General features: G+C 37.5%; 1 protein-coding gene across 2 annotated transcripts; it reads right to left on the reverse strand.

Moving 5' to 3' along the window:
- Positions 1-4: 4 nt before the first annotated feature.
- nfrkb (nuclear factor related to kappaB binding protein) lies at positions 5-21,728 on the reverse strand. 2 transcript variants are annotated; one of them, XM_038277121.1, is made up of 26 exons: positions 21,548-21,728; positions 21,000-21,131; positions 20,679-20,880; positions 18,485-18,612; positions 18,209-18,380; positions 17,681-17,785; positions 16,521-16,594; positions 16,354-16,435; positions 16,081-16,279; positions 15,890-16,001; positions 15,686-15,812; positions 13,125-13,202; positions 12,950-13,026; positions 12,809-12,855; positions 12,669-12,729; positions 12,404-12,578; positions 12,199-12,305; positions 11,963-12,086; positions 11,639-11,718; positions 8,282-8,478; positions 7,922-8,192; positions 4,576-4,755; positions 3,688-4,419; positions 1,866-1,972; positions 1,583-1,718; positions 5-456 (listed from the first exon to the last, which is right to left on the reverse strand). In XM_038277121.1, the coding sequence occupies exons 2-26, from the start codon at positions 21,123-21,125 to the stop codon at positions 316-318; spliced, it is 3,840 nt and encodes a 1,279-aa protein (XP_038133049.1). In that variant the 5' UTR covers positions 21,126-21,131; positions 21,548-21,728; the 3' UTR covers positions 5-315. The 2 variants fall into 2 exon arrangements, with proteins under 2 accessions (XP_038133049.1, XP_038133059.1); XM_038277131.1 differs by having other exon boundaries at positions 16,081-16,276; positions 21,548-21,726.
- Positions 21,729-22,950: the final 1,222 nt, after the last annotated feature.

Raw genomic sequence — 22,950 nt, forward strand, 5'->3', positions numbered from 1 at the left:
GTAGTATCTTGAAACATGTTTTTTTTTTATTCATTGCCATGCGCACAACACATGCATAAAAAAACTCAAATTCAATCTAATAGTTATGATTTTATGATCTCATGACAAGAAACAAAGTGGAAAACTACCAATTAAGAGGAATATCCAGAAAGGTTTAGTAGTACTTTCCGACAGTTGTCTTATAAATGATCCTGTAACAATGTGGAAAAAATAAAGGAGAAATAATTTTTAGTTAAATTAATACTTTGAATACATAAACAGCCTCTAACAGAGAACAAGGCTGAAACCCTTGATGTAAGACTGACAATGATCAGATCACTGCTGAGGAGCAGGTGGAGGATCAGGCGCACATTTAGGTGAAGGCGCTGTTGTGACGACCACAGTTGAAACGGATTTGGGGGAAGTAGCTGCCATGTGGTGCTGAATCTGCTGCGCTGGAACCGTTTGGATCCGAACCTGGGAAGATGCAACAAAGTGAGATTATAAGTGTCCTGGATGACTTTCGTTTAATCAGAAAGAAAAACATGATTAAGTGTAAAAAATACTTTCAGAACCAAAGCTAACATCACAAGTGGATTTTTTCAAGCTTCCTTTGGTTTGTGAACAGAATCAAAGAGGTTGACTATATGGATTTTTTATAGTCTTTTAGATGGCAAATAAGCATTAAAAAGTTTTTGAACACATTTCATGTGTCTATGTGCTGCTCCCCATCTGCTTTTATGGCTAGGCTCAAAACTTTCCTTTTTAACAAAGTTGTTAGACTGACTCAGTTATGCTGCTATAGACTTAGGCTGCTGGAGGACATGGGGACTTTTTTTTTTTTTTAGTTTACAAATGGGTTTTCTAACATAGAACATTTATTATAGACCAGTGCTTCTAAGTTTGTTTTGAATGTGTGCTTCTGTCTCTTTAAACCCCATGCAGCCTTAGCAGATGGCTGCCTACACCGACCCTTTCAAAGCAATGCCAGTGTATAAAGAATCTTAATGGAAAGTTATCAAATTGGAGCATTTCATTTTTGGTAATAATTGAAGTTCTGGAGTTCTGACTAAGAAGAGGCATGATGATTGACGAGACAAGATGCCATCTCTACAGAGTAGCCAAAAGGCAAAAGTCTTAGACCAGCATCTGTGTCCAAGTGACTGGAGATTAATGTGCAGAGATGTCTACTGCCTGCCATAAACATTTAGGCCTTTTTCTAGCACATTAAACTGTGTATATAGTGTCACTGAACATAACCTAATACAAACAAATACTCTACAAAACTGATCTAAAAAGTAAGTATTTCTTAAAACTAATGCATTTGCCCTAAATTTGAGCAGGTACACAAGATTATCTACCAACTAAATTAGTATTTTTGCTGTTAAACTTTGATTATTAGACAGTATGCAGTTAAAATAAGATAGTGGAGTCGTTCTTTCAAATCCAAATGACATTTTTTAGCATAAAGAAATCAACTAATAAAAACATTTGTTTATAAATCAGGAATACAAATAAAAAGATACTGCTACTGGTAGGCTGGGATGAGAACTATCCTGAGAAAAGAACAAATCTGGAATGATTTTACTGTGATCATTCTGACCTGTGTTGCCTGTCCTTGTTGCTGGAGCTGCTGGAATTGTTGCGCTGTGACAAAACTGACCGGCTTGTTTCCCGCTATTAGTTTTGTGCCAGCAGGCATGGTGGTCAGGATGATGTTCCTGCCCAGGCTGCTGATACTTTTCAAAGAAAAAAACAACAAAAACAGTCATTGAGGATTCAAAAATTAAACATCTGTGACCTTAATTATAAAATACAAAGCTACAAAGAGCTTTTTATTTAAACTCAGACACAATTAATACTAATAATAACAATAACAGACTTACTTTGTGTTGAGGTTTCCTTTCACTAGAGGAGTCGTCACCACACTCTTGCTCTTTAGGGGTTGGTTGAGGACAGATAAAGGAACTGTGATCCGTGCAGGTAGCTTTCCCTTTAGGACATTATTAAAAAAGGCAAAAAATAACATTTTATTCTCTGGTATAATTGACAAAAAAGCGAAGTTGGACTGAGAACTAAGTTTACATTGAGTTTACATAGTAAAGTCCTTGCTAAAGATGTTTATAATATGGATTTAAAGAAACTTGGGGTTTCTGTGCCTCAGATTTCTGAGTTAATTTCATACCAGTGAAGCATAAGAGCTAAAATCTGCTTCTGAATGTTTGGTTCTGATTCTGGGTTTGCAGAGTAGACTTGATCCAATAGACCTGAGAGGTCTGGGCACTTGATTCAATGATAGCTAGTCTGTGATGTATTTTTAGTGATTTTAGTGATTTTAGACTTACAGAAGTATTCTTAAGTCTATTTTCTCAGATACTAGGAGCCAGAAGAACCGGACTGATGTGCTCTACTTTCTTTTTTTTGGTGAGAACGTAGGCAGCAACATTCTGGATTCTGTTGGATCCACGTTTTAGACAGACTTCCAAAGAGTTATCATTTCTGCTAAAGATGAACACATTATAACAGCACTTTAATCCTGGAAATATTCTTTAAGTAATTAAACGCTGATTTGTTCCCTTTTTTTTTTAATGAGCCTCTGAAAGTTCAGCTCTGAGTCCATCACTACACCCAGATTTAGAGCCTGATTAGTGGTTTCTAGCTTAAAGGTATAGTCCAGGATTTCCTCAGATTTTTTAAAAGACCCGCCCTCTCCACTTCAAATGCAAAAGGCACATACACAACCCTGTACCCGCTCCTGAGGGGAACGTCTATTAAACGCATGTGAGGGCATGTAGGAGCCCATTTCTCCTCGTGCACGCTCCGTTTAAAAATTGCTGTTTGCATCACTCATACAAGCTTACTTTCCAAGAGAAGATTTGCAATTTTTCCTCTATGTCAGACTCACCGACGGTAAGTGAAAATGGGGACGAGCACGTAGGACTGCCTTACGTAAATATATTACCAGAATGAATTACAATTAGGAGGACAACTTATTTCAATGATTCACCTGGAAAAACAACATCTTCCATTATACCTTTAACTGAGGCTGTGTTCTAACTTTTGAATGATCTTCCTTTGGTTAAAAATGGTTACATCACCTTCGTTTTGATACGGCTGAAGCAAACTTTTGGCACAGCCATGCATTGATTTGTTCTACGTATTTGGTTATGGTGACTCATGTTATCTATTAAGATCTGAGTAAGGAGGGGCATGTAGTTATTGAATAAGTAAGGCCCTACATTTAACTTTTGTGTCTTTTTGAAACAAAATACCCCCCAAAAATAGCTAACTCATATTAAGGAGTTAATCACTCTTTGCAGTTAATTCAGAGTTGCTTGGCTGCTAGCTTCATTGATCCTTCCCTGTCCTGACAGGAAGGTTTTGTCTTGGTCGGTTTCTCTCACCATTTTAAATTATGGATCCAAGTGTTTTGTGAGATGTTGGGATATTTTAACTGTAGTTAACAAGATAAAAGAAGCAGGATTTCTCTTTGCAATAAAAAATAATTACAAATCATGTGTTCTTTCCCTTAAACCTTACAATAATATCATAAACATCCAATAAAAACTCAGAGTTTGAGACTGTAAATGTGAGAAATGTCTAAAGGGTCTGAATACTTTCCCAAAGCTATGTATCTCAAGGGGAAACCTTTAAACTAACATTCTTTAGATAAAAGGTTTGCATTTCATCACACAGTCATTTTCCTACCGTTTGTGTTGTAACAACTGAAGCAGGGACTTGTCTCACAGTAGCTGTAGCTGCTCCCAGTGACAGAGGAGAAGCAGAGGCTCCAGGAGCCACGGTGATCCCTTTAGCTCCAGCCACAACGCTTGCTGCCATGGTTACAATGTTGGCACATGTTGACGCCGTCAGCGGTTTGCTACCACTTGCCGTTGTCATGGTGATGGTCTGACCCTGCTTCTGTGGGATGACCCCCAGGCCTGGCATGATCCGGATGGTTGCGCCGCTCTTGTCTGGGGACGCCACGGTGGAGAAGGTTCTGGGTTTTTGGTCTGCCACGCTGACAGCCAACGTTGGCATCAACCTTATGGCCGTGTCTCCTCCAGCCTTCAGCAAAGCAGAGGTGACGGGGCTTGATTTAGCAGTCAGTGCCTCTGCGGCGCTGGGTGGCGTACCAGAGGCTGTAGACGGGGATGGGTGAGATGGAGCTACATGGAGAGTAGCCGATATGCTCTTACTGCCAGCGGCCGCCCCGCCCAGGAAGTCAGAGGTCAGTTTTACGGTGGCAACCGGAGATTTTGCGAGAGTGGCCATCATGTCTGGGGTTATCCGTAGCACCGTTTGACCTTTAGCATCTGTGGTGATGGAGGATGGGGGAAGACGAAGGACATCTTTACCCTGGATACGCAAGTTTGTTGCAGTTATTGGAATCCCTGCTCCACCTGCAGTCTTCATTCCCAGCTGTCCAGTAATGGACACCTGTAAAAAAAAAAAAAATCTCATATGAACATACTTTAAACCTCCCTTAATTGTGAATTTCTGCTGATAAATCAATGAAATGTTTAATCTGTGCCAGTTGCCATATATTAAACATCACTAGAAAAGTTTGGTCTCTCATGCTGGAAAAAAATTCACCTGTTTTATGTTCGGGGAGGTGACGCCTTGCAGCACAGCTGGAGAGGTGGGGTTGTTAGCGGGGCTACCTGGAGATCCAGTCTGGGGTTTGGTTACGGTCAAAGTCGACACAGAAAGGGTGGTTGGAACCTGGACTGGACTGGTGCAGGACGGACTCCTTAGCGGCACAGAAACAACAGCCTATTGCACAGAAGAGACAAAAAATATTACAACAAATGTATGCCATACACTTTAGGTTTTAAGTTGTAAAAGATTTAAAACCATAATTTTTTTTTCCTACTACTCCAGAGTTATGCGCCAAATAACAGATCCATTTTGTTCCGATCCAATCTGATACTGATTCCAGGGCTGAGCTTATAGGCAGATACTGATCTGATACTACTGTTAAATGAAGGAATCTTAAATGTTGTCGTGTGAGTTCTGTCATTAGCGTGAAATTAAATATTTAAAGAAGGTTGCATATCCACACAAATATGATTTTCCTTCCTATTATTTTTTTTTTTTAAAGTTAAATTAGCAGCAAAAAATAAACACTTGTATGTAAATTGCACTGCAAACAGATCTTTTATATAAAATATAACAGCTACCTGAAACTCATTTTACTGTATTGTTATTGCTTTGTATATTAATAAAAACTGGATCGCCATCATTCAATCCAACAAATTAGCCAACATGGGAGATGATATCCAACCTGATTTGTATCTCAGCTTCACTGAGCGGAAAGCAATGCTCTGCCTTCACGCTTCATGCATTCAGGGAAAGACCCACCCTTGTGTATTTATCTCAATGTTGCAGAAAGGTGGTGTTAAAGGGAAGATGAAACAACTTGTTAATCGGATGGTTATACAGAAAAAACAGACTGGGGATGTGCCGATCTGATCCTGAGATCAGAAACGGGTCTGATTTCCCCCAAAAAACTGATATTGGAATATATTAGCCTGCATCTAAAAGATCATGCTGATAGAAACACTCTGCTTCTGTGTAAATGTTATCTAACCCCTTGGTTAATATTAAATGGGTCAATTTCTGCCGACTATTGTTCTCTGTTTGAGAAATATCATTTGATCAAGATTTTTCTAATATTCAACATAACTGAATAGGTTAAAAAGTGTTTGATTCTTTTTTCTATCATTTACATTTTGGTATTGTTCAGTATTTAAAGCTTTAATATCTGTATCCTATTCAAGATAAAATTCTTCTGGAGAATCAATTGGTGATTTTTTATTTCTGAATGAATCGGTTAAAGTGATGAATCATTCTTTTGTCTGAAAGACGATTACAGCTTTGTTTATTGATCTGGAAACTATTTCACCTTTAGTTCTTCAGTCAGAAGCTTTTTGTACATCTCTTCTCTTTAAAATAATTAAGAATGAATTTCTCACTGATCACTTCCACATCCTTGCACTTAATAAAGTTGGTGAAAATGGTATCAACCTGATGAACCTGATGGCTAGAAGCGATCGTCCATACATTCTGTATAACAAACTCAGCTGCCAAACAATCGAAGAATGTGAAAGGTAATCCCAATAACTCTTGAATTAACACATGCTGGGCCTCATGCAAGAATCACCTGCACAAACAACTTTGTTATTAAAGGGGAACGCCGTTTTTTTTTTTACATTTGTTCCTTGATTTTACATTATTACATCATGTTCTACTCACCCATATGAGTTTTGTGTCATATGGAGCTGTTCTGAAGATATTGTGTTAGGTTATATCCAAGTAACGTCTTCCTATGAGCAAACGACTTGAAGGAACAAACTAAACTGTCCATAATTTATCATTTATGGTACACCAGCATTCATAACATGTAGACGAATCACTGTCCCCCAGACATCCGAGGTTATATTTTCTATATTTCTATGTGTGTATGACGTCATCCGCGTGCGCCGGCTACCCTTCATTCTTCCTGTCTGCTGAACTGCTGCTAGTTTTACTCACATGCCTGGAAGATGTCTAGTGCTACTACCACAGATGATCTCGCTCTCCAAATGGAATTGAACGATTCAGATTAGCTCGCCGAATGAATGGAAGGGGTAGAGCCTGGTGTAATGTACATTGGTTAAATAAAGTTTTTTTGAAAAAAAACAAAACTCCAGTCCGGCGCGTGGATGACATCATAAACGCGCTTGCTTTGTTTTTAAAAGATAGAAATATAAATAATATAACCGCGGATGTCTGGGGGACAGTGATTCGCCTACATGTTATGAATGCTGGCGTACCATAAATGATAAATTATGAACAGTTTAGTTTGTGCCTTCAAGTCGTTGTCCATAGGAAGACATTACTTGGATATAACCTAATGGAATATCTTCACAACAGCTCCATATGACACAAAACTCATATTGGTGAGTAGAACATGATGTATTAACGTAAAATTAAGGGCCCAATGTAAAAAAAAAAACAACAAAATTCCCCTTTAAGTCGTTGGTATGAGTGATTTAGAAAAAAAATGCCACATTCACCAATTTTCTCCTATTAGTAACCTTCTCTCTGTTGGAGTCTTACAAAATTGGTTAAATTGTTACTTAGAAGCCATTTATCATTTTATTAGGCTGCATCATTATATCTTATGCAACTCTCCAATTTAAAATTTAATTTTTATTTGCTGGTTAAAGAAAAATTGGTCAGCACATCTGCATCTGGCATGTCAGTATCTCGAGGAAACTGATTTCATTTGTTGTATTTTGTCATAAGAAATAATATTAAAGTCAAGCTACTATTGAAATAACATCTGGAACAGAAAATGGATAGAAAGTTCAGGAAAGCTCCCCTATTACAGTAAGACTTTCATTAATTTCAATCCATGGTGCCGCCTTGCTTTGTTATTATGTTTGGGTCTGTCAGAAGTACAGTAGTTGACTCATATTTACATCATAAGTTGCACCATTAATAGTTTTCATTCACTGTTTTTGGATCAAATAATTTTTTTATTCTATTTTTACTTCTGTAATATTGCTACCATAGCATTTACAGCTGTTGTGATTTATTTGGCTTTTACTGGTCCTTTACTTTTGCTGGTTAGCTCTCAGTCAGCTGAACCTTGATCTCAGAAACAATTAAGTTTTCCTTCTTTGTTGTTGATGCCTTTTTGTGAATCTCAAGCGTGGGAAGTCGTAGCCTTATATGGCGCCATTTGGGTGGTCATTATGCAGATTTACCCTTCTTTGGAACGCACATTCACTCACGCACAGGTGGTCTACATCTGGTTTACGAGGAGAATTTACTGAAGTTAAGAGCGTTTGTTGAATCTGATGTGTCGTGTTTATAAGAGGAGAAAATGTAAAAGAAGTCTACGATAAGAATATGAAAATGTTGTTGCATGAGGCCCACTGTTTAAATCTACCTGTGAAAGGCTCTTGGCGGCCACTGACACAGGCATCCGGATCTGGTGAGTGGTCTGATGCACGAGTGTGGCCTGCTGAGTGACTGCCGGGGGACCCAGGCCAGGCTGAGCAGAAACGACCCGAACCTGGGGGAGGGAACTCGCTGCCAGGTGACTCACTATCCGAGCCGCTTGCTGGGAGGTTACCGGCTGTGAGGCAGGTGGACAAGCTTGACTTGTAGGCAGGATTGTTCCCAGCTGAGGCAGCGATGGCGGAGAGACAAGAAGAACGCTGCGAAAGAAGGAAGATGCAATTTTATACCACACTGAAAAAAACATCTAACAAAAATCTGGACAAAAGACGGCTTTAGTCCAACTGACCCTGGGCTGGACTTCATTGTATCTGAGACTCCAGCCTTTGTTGGTGTGGTAGCAGAGAGAGGAAGCGGTGATTTAGGGGTTCCAGGAGTGTTTGGGGTTGGAGTTGAAGGGACGGGAGACATGGAGTTACAACCAAGGTCCAGTCCTGCGTCCAGAGATCCAGGTGTTTTGCTTCCTCCGTCTTTACTTCCAGACTTCTACAATTTGAATACAAACAAGTCAATTTTTTAACTAAAAGCAAAAAAAAAAAAAACTTTTTAAACAAACCAAGTCTCTCACACTGACTTTTTACTGTACAAACTTTAAATAGGAATTGATTTAATAAATACCAAAATCTAAAACTCAGGTAGAAGAATCTATAATCATATACTTTATTGCTTTAATGGAAGGGAGGCAAGAAGAGATTCACTGGTGAAAGAAAGCCACAAGAAGTCCTGTTTGGATTCTCTGCCCAAGTAATTTAAAGAAAACATCAAAAGAGTGAAATATGGCATTCTGCTCAGAAAAGAGCAAACATGGCTGTGTTAGTCCAGAGGTGAAAGACTAAGGGCCTGATCCTCTAAGAATCATAAGGAGCGGTCAACTGCATGGGCCAAAAAAGAAAAAAAAGCGTAGTAATCAGAGGGTGTGTTGCTGGTGCGCTACAAAAGAAACTGCAACAGATAAGACAGGCAAACAAGTCTGATTCTACAGTGTTTAAATGAATAGACTGAGTGTCCTTCTGGCAGGTTGGAAGTGAACGTCAAAGAAAGATGAAGCTCGGCCATGGAGATGGCAGTAGTATGGATAAGAATTATATAGAAAAGAAAAAAAAACAGGTGTCAAAAGTATCAATGTTTATTACTCAAGTAGAAGTATAAATCCTATTGTTTAACTTAAGCTTTTTACTCAGGTTAAAGTGTAAAAGTTCAATTTGTTTAAAGTTTTTAGAGTATAAAAGTAAAAGTAATGCAGGAAAAAATGTTAAGGACAGATGCTGGTTTGCACCAACCAACTAAAGGAACATTTTTCTACAATTTTGGATGATAACTTCCTTATACTTTTCTCAGTTTTATAACTGATGGCAGCAGTGTCAAATTTAACTTTGCATCATCTTGAAAAACTATTTATTTTGTACGTAGCGAACAATAAGTTGGTGCAAAACTGAGTCCAACCAGAAATAAATAAATTTTCTGGATGAAACAAATTATTTTGATGTTTTTTTCAATTTTATTTTTTTTTAAATACCAACACCTCATAACGAAAATGAGCTAAAATGAAACAAAACTGAGTCTATTTTCAAAATGTAATAAGTAGGCAGTAGAATTGTAAAAAAAAAAAAAAAAAATGTAAAGAGTAGAAGTAAATAGTTATCTAAGTTACCACAGTAAAATATAGATATACTTCAGTAAGTAACAAAGAATTTGTACTTCGTTATTTAACAGTTCTGAAAAAAAAATTATAATAATGATCAGAATAAACATCTCTAGGGCATTTTTACACACAAGTAGTTAAAACCGCTAACTTAAAATTTGCAAGCAAAAATAAAAAAAAATAACGATGAAAATAAATGCTTATTTTAAAGGATTAAATATCAAAGATCAAACCTGGAGAAGTGGTCTTTGCACCTTTTTAATTTCTATTGATATTACTGCATTCACATTATCTCTGACAGTCAATAGATTCACATGTGCACAGATCCTCTTCACTGTATTTCCTGTATCGATGTCTCCTTTGTAGTCACAATGACAGCAGAAACCTTTGATTAGGTGCTCAAACCTGACATGTGCTAAAAATGGACACAAAAATGTGCCCAAAATCACTTTAAAGTTGCTAAATTTCTTTGAAAGTGGTTAGTAGTGACATTTGCATATTCTTCCACCATTATTTTTCCAGTTTGCTTAAAGGAATAGTACACCCAAAACATGATTAGCCTTCATTTTCAACTCACATTGATAACAAACGTTATCAATTAATCAGAAAAAACAAATGTGTTATCTAAAAGAAGGGCCCTAAAAATGATGTGTTGCGAATCATTTCTATATAACTAAACTCATTTGAATTGAACAAAAGTAATTTTAAAGGAATAGTACACCCAAAACATGATTAGCCTTCATTTTCTACTCATCCCCATGCTGAACAACACTCTGGAGTACTTTTTTGATATCTCAAATGCATCTGGAGATCTGGGAGGCTTCTTGCTGTCTGCTGACATTCAAATAATGGAGGTCTATGGTGACCAAGACAGAAAGGTCCATAAAAGTCTACAAAAAACGTGTCAATATTCCTCCATACTGCTCGTCCAATGTATTCCAATTGTCCTGAGTGGGTAGCATCCGGAATTTACTCGAAACGAAGTCATTTAGAATGTTTTTAGAGCATAAACAGTAGTGTATAGGATTTCCTGAAAGCGCGCACACGCGCGCTCACGACGCTACGGAAGCCGGCAGACCAAACCAGCGCATTCAGCTCGGCAAAGAACTCATGCTCTTCCTCAACACTGAAGTCCTCAGATATTTTTCTTTCGTTGTTTCTTTCTTTGCACAGGTAAACAGCACATTTCTTCTTCTACGCTTGCATTATTGGAAGAGCAGACGCTGAATGCGCACTTTCTTCCGGTTTGGTCTGCCGGCTTCCGTAGCGTCGTGAGCGCGCGTGTGCGCGCTTTCAGGAAATCCTATACACTACTGTTTATGCTCTAAAAACATTCTAAATGACTTTGTTTCGAGTAAATTCTGGATGCTACCCACTCAGGACACTTGGAATACATTGGACGAGCAGTATGGAGGAATATTGACACGTTTTTTGTGGACTTTTATGGACCTTTCTGTCTTGGTCACCATAGACCTCCATTATTTGAATGTCAGCAGACAGCAAGAAGCCTCCCAGATCTCCAGATGCATTTGAGATATCAAAAAAGTACTCCAGAGTGTTGTTCAGCATGGGGGTGAGTAGAAAATGAAGGCTAATCATGTTTTGGGTGTACTATTCCTTTAATAGAATATGATCTGCATACTCAAAACACACACACACACAAAAATTGATCATAATGATTTGCACATTAGACACAAACCTTTTTTGCAGATCAGGCCCAAAGTGAGACAGAAAACGGACACTGCACATTCTGTCTAAAAATAACAATTTCTACAGTAAAACACGGTAGTGGCAGCATCATAGTGTCAGCTGGTTAGAGTTGATAGAAAGATGCATGAAGTTCAAAGAGGACCTGTATAGGGGGGATGGGGAGTCGTATTTTTAACTAAAAGTGTGTTGCACCCTCTTGTATTGTGAATCACAAAGAATCTAAAAATAGAATTGACAGTAAAGCATCCATAGAGAATAAGTATTCATTTGGTCATTTTGAAGCAGCGGACTCACCGGTTTAGGCGCTGGTTTGGGTTTTTGCTGCTGAGCTTTTCTTGCCTTTGCAGCTGCAGCTTGAGCCTGATGGATCCTCTCTGAAAAGGCAGAGAAAAGAAACAGAGACCAATAAAATGTGCATTACACCATAAAATAGCAACATACAAATAAAAAGAATTAAAAAAAGGCTTAGAAAAGGAAGAAAAAACCAGTCCTTCCACTAGAGAATAAAATATTCAGAAAGGATCATCATTATTACTGTCCTAATTTAAGGGCAAATTCCCCTAAAATGTTCTTTTTTTTTTTTTTTTTGGTGCGCTGCTAAAGCAGATGGCTGCTTACCAAACTCTTCCTGGCTGCGGTGGCGGTGCAGGTAAATCCACAGCTTGCGGCCGATGTCATACTTCACACAGGGGTCCTTCTCATAGTGAAGTCTATCCAAAGCCCCACTGACAACCGTGTTCACCTAAAGATGCATTCAATTAATGAGTAAAAAACAGCAGATATGCATGGAAAACTTGACATTACTCAAATAAAAAGGAAAACAATAAGAACTTTAGAAGAAAACTATTCAGTACTTGTGCGCTTGTGACGTCCGGAGCAAGAAATTGCGAGTCTTTCAAAAGTTCACAGATCTCTGCCCTTGTTCCCTCTCCATTGGGTAACCTGGCAGCTGCATCGCGAACTAGAAAAATAGATTAATAGAAGCAGAATTTGTATCAAGTTTTAATTTTTAACACACAAGCTTAGTGTTGCTTCATCCTAAAATTTAACAGCTCCAACCCAGAGAGAGGATGGTGACGTATGGCGGCCGGTCTGAACGAAGCAGTGTGTGCTCTCTGGCTTTATTCAAGGACATTTCTTTGTCAAACACGCCTTTAACTGGACCCACCACCGACTCAAAGCCGTGCATCCTGAAGGTAAAGGCTTTGTGGGGCTGGTTATATCGCTGCTGCTCCTAAAGCACAAACATAAGACAACTTAGACAGCTCATTTGGGAAAAAAATGAAGAAATCTAGTGAACACTGCAGCAGCAGCACACACAAACCTGGACTTGAAACACTTGTTTCTCGTCTCCAGTGCTGGGACGCACCACATAGTCAGTCGAACTGCAAAAATGGAGGCAACAAACTGTGAATTTAATGGTGCAACAATGAGAAATAAATAGCATGTTTGTAAAAGGCTCACAGTTTGGGTGTAGATGATGTAATCTCCAACATGTCTTCATTTTCTGTCTGTAAAAAAACAAAACAAAAGAAGAGCATCAGATGGAGAGACGATCTGAAAATCATAGGAAGTAATTTTATCAAAAGTGAATATTTGTACAACCTTGACGACAAAATCTTTGGAGTCCAGCCAGAGTTGACAGAGTGCGCTGAGATCCTTCTCCGTATCCTGAGTGGGGCCTGAAAGAAACCAACTGGTGTCAACCGGCTGAAACTAAACCAATCCAGTTTAAAACGACAACTGTAAAGAAGGTATGACGTTGAATGAACCCTCTTACCAATCCACCTCCACTGCTGGAATTCTTCAACAAACTCCACAAATGGTGAAAAGCCACTAGGGAGCGCCATCATGCCATCTGACCAACAAAGCACAAGTTCAGTCCCAGTTTACATGCACCCATATTAGACACATGGAGGGATGGAAAGAGCAGGAGAGTTGTTGGTTCAGTTTCAACCTCCTTCACTCTTAGATATCAATGTGCCCATGAGCAAGGCCCCAAAGTTACCTACTATATCAGTGTAGGTGTATCAGTGTATAAATGAGTGAGTCTGTGTGACGTAGCTTCAGCGTTAAGTAGAGCGGTAAGTAGGGCTGAGCAATTAATCCAAGTAATCAATTATTGAAATAATCTTTAACTAATTTCTTAATCAATTAATCGTTAATTGGAGTATAGAGACTAGAAAACAGGTCTTTAGCTGATAGAGTGACCCACCTTGAGCAGCAATTATACCAAAATTGTAAAAAAATTAAATAAAAATGTGTAAACATTTTGCATCTAAAATTTAAGTGGAAATGTTTTAGTTTCACCTTGTTTAATTTAGTAAAAAATCTTCTTTAAGGAATATTAGGCTATCAGATTATTAATCGACAAATTATTCCTTTTGCAAAATAAATGTTAGTTGCAGCCCCAGCGGTGAGTATGAACTTATTTAATCTAAGTAGGCGGTACCAGGCATACTAGGAAAGGTTAACGAAAGAAAAATAAACTAACTAAATGCAAAGCTCATAATTCACCAACTAAAAATCAATAGAAAGATCACAAAGCTCACTATTCCAGCTCTAACTTGGAGCTCTCAATACGAAGATGCAGTTCAGTCGTTAAACATGAGGAGGGCGCCACACATGGCAGGCAACACTATCCAACATATATAGGGTAATAAAAAAGGTCATTTGGAATATCAGTTGTTCGGAATTCACGATGTTTACTTTTATTGTTAGTAAAGATTGTTCAACCTGCCTTTCATATTTGTATAGTGGTCCTTTATCAGGCTGCAAAATAAAACACTTTCTTTTTGTAGTCAACATCAACATTCTCATAGAAATCTGGTTTCCTGTCAAAAATAATAACCAAGTTTATAATGTATTCCATAGATTTGTGTGTGTGGAACACCCCGTTGTAACCCAGCTTCAACCAAAAAGCAAACAAATTCAACTCTCATGTGAAAAAGGCTTTAGCACCAAAATCAACACCTCTAACGACTAGAACTACGGTAGTAGAAATGAACAAAGCTGGGATTAGTGTCTTCTTAAAACAAGGTTTTATGGTCACATCGACTAAGGCTAGGTTCAAACTGCAGGCCTTAATGCTCAATTCAGATTATTTTTTTGTGAATTTCGATTTTTTTTTTTTTTTGCATTGCCGTTCACATTTTCAAATGCATCTGACTTGTATGTGATCTCCTGTGTGAACTGCATTCCTACAGCTTCAGTGTCCCACATGCACAGTAGAGGACGCAATGATGTCACAAGCAAGCGTGCTCTGTGTTTACGGAAGTAAACATGAATGGTAGTGCTGGAGCTCATCTAGCGATTTTTCCCAACCTTGAAAACTCTATATTTTGAAAAATTAAAAAGTCTGCTCTCCGCATTACAGTCCACCGTGGTTGTCGTTTTTCTTCCCGCTTCTGCATAGCAAGACCTGTAACAGACCTTTAGATGAGTATTAATGACGTTTAGGTCGGATAAATGCGTCCTGGCTGTTCAGAAACAGGTCGCATTTGAAAAGATCAGATTCGTATCGGATTCAGGACCACATAGCCAAGTGGCCTGGGTCGAATTGGAAAAAAATCGGATCTGTGTTGTTCAGACTGTCATGAAAAGATCAGATACAGACTGCAAAAATCGGATTTGGGTCACTTCAGGCTGCAGTGTAAACGTAGCCCAAAACTGAGTTATTTGGTAAATGATCAGGGGAATGTCTCAGCATGATGCGTATAACGGGCTGTACCAACAGCCAAGCATTGGGGTGGTAGAATCATGTTGCTTGTTTTGCTCTCAGAAGAACTTTAGCATTGCATAAATGGGTTGAGAAAAGGAAAGAGATGCAGTACATTTTAAAGTGCTACCAAAGTGCTAACAGGACAAGGATTTAAAACACAGAAAAATGACTTTCATTTCCCTTTGGGATCAACAAAGTAGTTTTGCATTAAAATGAATAAAAAACTGGTTTTGGGAATAAAAGCAGCCCATAATATTGAGTTGTTAGAGTTGCCCTAACCTCAGTGCTACTGAAAATGTAAACAAAAGCATAGAGAGTCTGAAGCTTTCTGAACAGCAGCTGGACAGGGTGAAACCTGGATAATTTCAGCATAGTCATAGTTGTTATCAAACCTGCCCCGAGTTCAAAACGGTCGCAATACATGGCAAATGTGATAAAATGAGGTTTTCTTTGGCGAGTTTTTGCTCCATTATGTGAGCAGAAAAACATACTTGGCAGAGATAGTTCCTCCATCTAGGAGCTGTCTGCTTCCAAAATAGTGTCAGGAATTAAGATCCTGTATAAATTTCAAATCAGTGTAAAACTTCTAATTTTAATCTCATCTAATAATTAGAATTTACCTTTAGTTTCTCCTGCAAGAAACTGGAGAGCTTGAAGAACCAGATCCGACCAACATGAGGCAGAGGAAAACCATGCGTTGAGCGAACTGGCTGGAGAGGACTGCCACGTCTGAACCTTATCCTCCAACTAACCAAACATATCATATTAGTTATTTGGTCACAACTCATTTCAACTTCACTTATGTGACACTTTGACATGCATACCATCAAGGTGCTGGCAGGACCCTCTGATCTGAAGATGTTTTCCAACAAGCTGAAGAAACTGGCGGTTATTTCCTCCAGTGCAACAGGGCTGCTTTGGGCTTCCTCTACAATTCTGCAACAGTAAAGGACACAACATTTGAGTAATACATCCCAAAACAACAGCTTATAACCGAGTCAAGTCCTTGACTCACTCCTCTTTGATGTTGGTAAGCGGTGTGGAGGGCGTGTCTGGCAGAGAGTTGATGATGTTCACCGGTGGGGCTGAGCAGGAGTCTGAAGGTGTCAAAATTTCACAAGGATCCTCTGACTCGATTTTTATTGCCTTAAGTTTCTTCTTCTTCCTTTCATCCCTCATTTTCTTCTTTGGCAGCGGCAGATCGAAAAGTGCTGCTTGATTAAAAGGAAAGACGTCCTCAGAGAAAGTCCTGCAGAAGGAAGTGTTGACTTAAAGCATATTTACTCACGCAAAGGGCCCTTCCGGCCAATGTTTGCTCTTGAAAGTATATCCCCCAGGTGGATATCAGAGGTAACCAAGTCTGGATGATCCTTAAAAGGAAAAAAAAAAAAAGTTATAGCATATACAATAGAAGATTAAAACAGGCTCAATTTTTGTTCTCTGATCACAACTTACTGGTTGGCGTTTCCTTTTCTCACGATGGTGATGCAGCATGACTTTTAAATCCAGTTCACCTAATTCAGCTTTATCTGTTTAATAAAAAAAAAAAAAGAAAGAAAAAAAAGAAACAAAAAAATCTTAAGCATCAAAAAGTTTTGTTGTGCTTTATATTCTCTGATTTTATTTCATTGCTATGTCACACTGACTGCAGCACATATAGAACGGCTCCTGCTATGCATAGAGTAGATCCTGATTTGTGCTGATTTTTTTCCACTTCTGTCCCTGATACCCACTAATTGGAACAATGTCCCACATTTGACAGGATTTTTTTATTTTTTTATTTATTCTTTATTTAACCAGGTAATACCCATTGAGATTAAAAATCTCTTTTGCAAGGGAGACCTGGGCGGGATCAGATTATGAAAAGTTAATAAAAAACCAATAAAACAAAAAAAAAAAAAACATCCAGTGCAGCTACAAAGCAAAGCCTCACTTAATGAGTCTGTGCAGAATCAATTCAACCAGAACGGATAGAGGATTTCATTAGCCCTACTGTATATTAGAAACATAATGAGAACTATTTTTAAAGGAAAGGAAAGTGCAGCAATAAACGCTGCGAGACAGTTTATTTGCTGGTTGAGGCAACAAGAGGTGATCTCAGAGAGATCTGTGAAGTTTGATAAAGTTTTTCTTTTCTTTTTTTTTCATGAAGAGGCAAGAGTGATAAGCTGCATTTACTCGCACCATCTACCCCTTGCTGTTTTGTTTTTCAGTGAGGCTGAAAGAGGATCACCTCTTTATCCATTTTGTGTCCTACTGAGCTCCAATCATGGGTAAAGTATTGTTTTTTTTTTTTTTTTTCATTGATTTTTTATGCCACAGGCTGCCCCGCCTGCTATATACACTGTTTTATTTTGTAAGATCCATGAGCTTGCCGCTGAATTGCTGCGTAGTCCTACTAAAATAGATCTGGGGTCTAGCTCAGTCGGACCTACGCAGCCTCCTGCAGAGAATTGTGTCGGGTGTGATCATCCCATTCACTTTCAATGAGGGCTAAACACCAAAACCTCATCTGAAATGATTTTGTGGATCGGACGCAAATAGTGTGTTCAGGTTTTTAGACTCCCTTTTCACCTAAAAGGAAAACTGCCGTTATAGAGCAGAAATGTACTTACCTGTAACCTTCATGTCTGGAGTCGACAGGCTAGGAAGAACTCGGAGCGAGACAGTAGCAGTGGGAGAGGAGGGAGACGGAGGGGTTGCGTTCCACAGTGAGATATCTGACAAAGAGAAAAGCCAACAAAACAAACAAATATTTCAATCGTTGATTTGTAACATGAATATGAATAACTCTAACCTTAACTCTTTTTTTAATTAGGACTGTCAGCCGCAGGACGTTTCTAATATCTGACTAAAAGCATAAAATGAAAAACAAGAAATCACTTTAAGTTTATTAAGATTTTATGCAAAAAAATGTTTTTGTTGCAAATAGCCTGCGAGTCAAATCTAACATTTCAATCCAACAACGAGTCTATGCTATCACTAAAGAAAACAAATGAAGAAATGTATGGATGGATTGATGATGATGATTGATGATGAGTTTTAGATGATTAAACTTAGTACAAAAAAAACAAGTTAAAAGAGATAACGTAGAGGGAAAATTTTATTTTCTGTATTTTTATAATAAGAAGCAAAAGACATACCATCTTCATCAGAGGAGGCGTTGCTGTCTTCACACTCAGCTTTGACCTCCTTCAGAATGCGGTTCAGTCTTCTTCTCACTCTTAAGTCACGCATTTCCGCCTGAGTTTTGTTCGGCAGCCGTCTTTTTGGAGGAAAGTCGAGACCATTCTGAACTGCAAAGTCGAGCAGCTCCTTTTCCAATGAAGACAAAAAATAAAGTAAAATTTACAAAAGCAAATAATTGTTATGCAAAAAATATATATATAAAAAAAGCAGGGGGAAAAAAACAGCTAAACCTTTCTGGAGACGAGAATCTGCTTCAGGAGTCTATGGTAATACTGCTGAAGGGAATGCAGTTGTCGCCTCCTTTGGGATTTGGCACACAACTGTCTGTACTTGACCACCTCTGGATTGAAGTAACCATCTTAAAAAAAAAACACACACACACACACAAAAAACCATCAGGATCAAAATCAAAAAAGATGTTTTATTTTTTCTTTGAAGAAGAAAAGTAATCACATCACCATTCATACAGGCATACCCACTATTATTAAAGTGAATAATTAATACTTAAAACTAGGGATGCACGATATAATCGGCCCCTTATCGGTATCGGCCTGTATCGGCCTTAAAACTGAATATCGGACATCGGCCACCCCACCGATATTTAACCCGATATTTGATCAGCTTCTGAGTTTCTAAAGTCTAAAAAAAAAAAAAAAAAAAAAATACTAATTCTTCTTCCTCAAAAACTTCTTTTTTACAGACTTAAAAACTTGTAAAGACGAGGGAAAAAATATTGATACGTTAAAATATCACAATATCTTCATATGCTGATATATTGCCATTTAAAAACACCATATCAATCTCTTTTACTAATGAAATATTGCTATATGTCATCCTTATGCTACGAAATCCCCCGAAAATTCACGAAATTTTGCCATATTTTTATATGTTGATATATTGACGCGGTATCGATCTATTTTACTAACAAAATCTCACAAGAATTTGCAAAATATCACGAGAGTTTGTAACATAACGATGACATTTCACGAGATTTTGAAAGTAAAATAGATCGATACCGCGTTTTTAAAAATCTATTTGATATCAGCATATGAAAATATATTTGAGTATATTATTTTTCAAAGTGTCAGAAATGGATAACAAAACTGCTATTTTCAATGACTACTTATTTTTGTCCAGCTTTAACATCAGTATCGATATCGGTTATCGGCTACATGAGTTTTAAAATATCGGCATATCGACCAAAATCCCAATATCGTGCATCCCTACTTAAAACATTCCAATTTAGGCCCAGTGTTTAATGTTTCAGTTGGAGGAGAAATGGTTTCAGTAGTATGTATGAAACAATCCTAAAAAGAGCAAACTGAATGATCTAGTCATTCAACCAAACTGTCTTATTGACATGTTGTATAAAGTCAGTCAGTAAATAATTGCAGATTTCAATCAAAGAGAGCAATACAGAATAAAAAAAAAAACAATCACACCATTTTTATAATAACTGCTCTTCCCTTTTTGAAGGAAAAACCTTTGATCTTCGCTTAGTCATCAAAACACGGCAAGTCATGGGGGCTAGTCACGGGATGTTTGTAATTCTATTTATCACCAAAAGGAAAATAAAAATACAGCTGAAAAAGCAAATATCATATTAATGATTTGAATTGTCACTGAAATTTATTTTTAATAAAAAAAAAAAAAGGTTTTCTTATGTCTGCCTCCCCTTATCTAAGTCAGGCTTTATATTTAGGTATATCACTGCTCTAGTCATTGGAATAGATCTGAAGTTACACTGACAGGTTAACCAGCCAATTATGTTGCTGCAACACTTAACTTTTGAAATAATAAGTTGCAAAAATAATACAAGCACATGAAAATTTAAACAATCCATTTCACATTAAATAAATGATTGCTTAAATATATATATATGATCACTAACATTTAATAGACCTTATGTATTTTTTCCATTTTAAACTGAATGACAGCTTTTTTACATTGTGGGGCGACTAGTACCTTGTGCAGCATAAAGAAATAATAAAAAATACTGAAGAAGTTTGGGGACCAACGTGGAGCACTTAAGGTCTAGTGGAGGATTTTCTGGAATTTTTGAAAAGACCCTCCCTCTCCACTTAAAAAAAGCACATGCACCACCCTTTACCTGCTACCGAGAGGGTAAGCCTATTAAACATGTGTGAGAGCATGCACAAGCCCAATTCTCCTTGTGCACGCTCTGTTTAAAAGTTGCATCGCTCATACAAGCTTAGTTTCCAAAAGAAGATTTGTTATTTTTCCACTATGTCAGTCTTATCACTGGTAACTGAAAATGGGGACAAGCACGTAGGACGGCCTTACCTAAACATATCACCAGAATGATTGACAATGAGGAGGACCACTTATTTTGATGAACCACCCAGAAAAAGAGCATCCTCCACTATACCTTTAAATGCAATGAGAAAAGCTAAAGGAACGAACCTCTGAATAGCCTCTGAGCAAGATGCAGTGGGTTTCCAAAATGAAAGTTTGTGTTGTTGAACAAGTCTCTGATGGTGCTCTCCTGCTCCTCGGTATTATCGTTAGGAAACTGTGGCAGAAACTGTCGAAGATGTTGCCTCTGAGAATCTGTCAGTACATCATTCCAGGTCCCTTCACTCAGCACAGAGAAGAATATGTCAGGCTGTGGAAAAGGGGGAAAAGAACCTTACATGTTAGCAAAAACAAACAACAAAAAAATACCTCCCAACGTGTTCTAGTTTAAAGACAGAGATCAGCAGATAGGAGAGAGAAAGAGCTTACATCTTCCAGCAGATCCTCTGGGAGGTCCACTTTGCAGTTCCCAAGCATGCATTCTTCAGTGATTTGTCCTCCGTCTTCCTCTTTTGGATCCAGAGGGTCTGTCAGCATGTGCTCCAGCGGATCCATTCCTCTCTGCAACAAGATTTAAACAAAACATTATGAAGATCCCAAGTATTTCTTCCTCCATTTAAAAAAGACTGTTGGTCGGTAAAAAAAATAAAATAAAAAATAATATATATATATATATATATATATATATATATATATATATATATATATATATATATAAACGTTTCGGTGTCAGAACAGTATGAAGAAAAACGCATCACTTCTTAGCGAAGGTTTAAAAAAAAAAAAAACACCAATAAAAACCTGCAATATCTCCAGGATATTTGGTAGTTAGGATCTAGTAGCAGATATAAGCTAACGTCAGCTCTCAACTCTCACGTTTCATCCTCAACCGTCAAGATATAGAGAATTGTAATAAATGTACTTTTTGAATAACAACGATGCAACAGAAACGCGTAAAATGCAAGTAAAGCTCTTACCTTATAACGCTTGTTTTATAAAAAGAAGGGAACTGTTTCCCTGTTGCACCTTTTTCTTCTTCTTTGTTAGATCGGCGGATTGCAAATGGGTGAATACCGCCACCTACTGTACATGTTTGTATAGCTCTATAGTTCCACCTACTATATTCTATTTTTTATTTTGGTGTTATGTAAAAATAAAAATAATGCTTTATTAATAACCAAGTTTTATTCCCTGTCTCCGTCTGTCCCTAAAATTTCTTTAATACTCCAATCTCTCCTTTTTTCCATAATTAACCCTGGTGCGCCTTCTTCTTCTACTGATTATAGATGCTTGAGCTGCCTGCTGCTGCCTCCACGAGGCAAAGCACCGTAAGTACAGGCCCTGAATGCTACATAAAATGTAATAGGACCATTAATTATCGCTGTAAAATGTTTTTTTTTTTTCAGGTTGGTAAGTGCAAGGAATTTTGATAAATGTATTTTATTATTTTCTAACCCTCAAGAAATCTTGACTTATTGTTTGTAGATCTGCTATTGCTTTATCTTTAAGGCATGCAACTAACTTAAACATGAGCTCTTAAAAAACAGCTTTTTTTCTGTAGTAAATTGGGCAGATTTGTGGACTCCCTGACTAATATTTGCCATTTCAACACTGCAACTAAACTGTGAATATTGCACAGTTCCCTGGGGCCTCACCTGCTGTTATGGTTGCTGCTGTTCTTACCATACTTGACTAATAGGTGCATTGATATCTTTGCAGGTCTGAGGTGAATATTTTATTATTATTACTTAATTATTATTAAGTATAAGGATAAAGTGAGATGAATACATGTTCTACCACTTTTTTAAGCATTTAGTTTACCCATGCACGGTTTTCCTTAAATATGAAAACTATAGACTATTATATACTTATATTGCATATGATTTCAATAAAACAATCAATGTGGTTGTAATATTACAATAAAACACGAACAGGCTAAATTACTTTTACTTGATAAAGTATTTATGCATTATGGGAGGCTTTAAATTTTATTAAGTGTCAATTACAAGCATAGAAACGTGTGCAACATTTATTTCACAAATTAGGTTATTTCCATCAGAATTTAAATTTTAAAACAGATAGAACAATAAGAAAAGTGGTTATCATGTAGTAAAAATATTTACTATCTTCAAGTATAACAACACTGCATACTGAACTGAAATATTTATCAATTAATTAATCATGGAATATTATGACATTTTCCTTTTAATAAGATGCCACTGTTTACATTACAGAACATTTTAGAGTACCATTACAACAGTTTAAAAACATTGATATATATATAGTTTATGTCCTCTTGCACATTTAAATAAATCATGTGCATTTGTCAGCTTGCTCCACCTCTTATGATGCTGTTTCTGAACAGCTGTGAATAATGACC

Source organism: Cyprinodon tularosa, unplaced genomic scaffold (assembly GCF_016077235.1).
Source record: "Cyprinodon tularosa strain WSP-4 unplaced genomic scaffold, ASM1607723v1 ctg101, whole genome shotgun sequence".
Classification (NCBI taxonomy): Eukaryota; Metazoa; Chordata; class Actinopteri; order Cyprinodontiformes; family Cyprinodontidae; genus Cyprinodon; species Cyprinodon tularosa.

Bases quoted from the DNA above. Each gene is read 5' to 3' on its own strand.
- nfrkb (XM_038277121.1), bottom strand. From the start codon at position 21,125: ATGGATCCGCTGGAGCACATGCTGACAGACCCTCTGGATCCAAAAGAG. The intron at 8,193-8,281 runs GTCAGTTGGACT...CTTCTTTCGCAG, and splicing joins ACAATGAAGTCCAGCCCAGG to CGTTCTTCTTGTCTCTCCGC. The intron at 457-1,582 runs GTCAGAATGATC...GCATCTTCCCAG, and splicing joins AACAAGGACAGGCAACACAG to GTTCGGATCCAAACGGTTCC.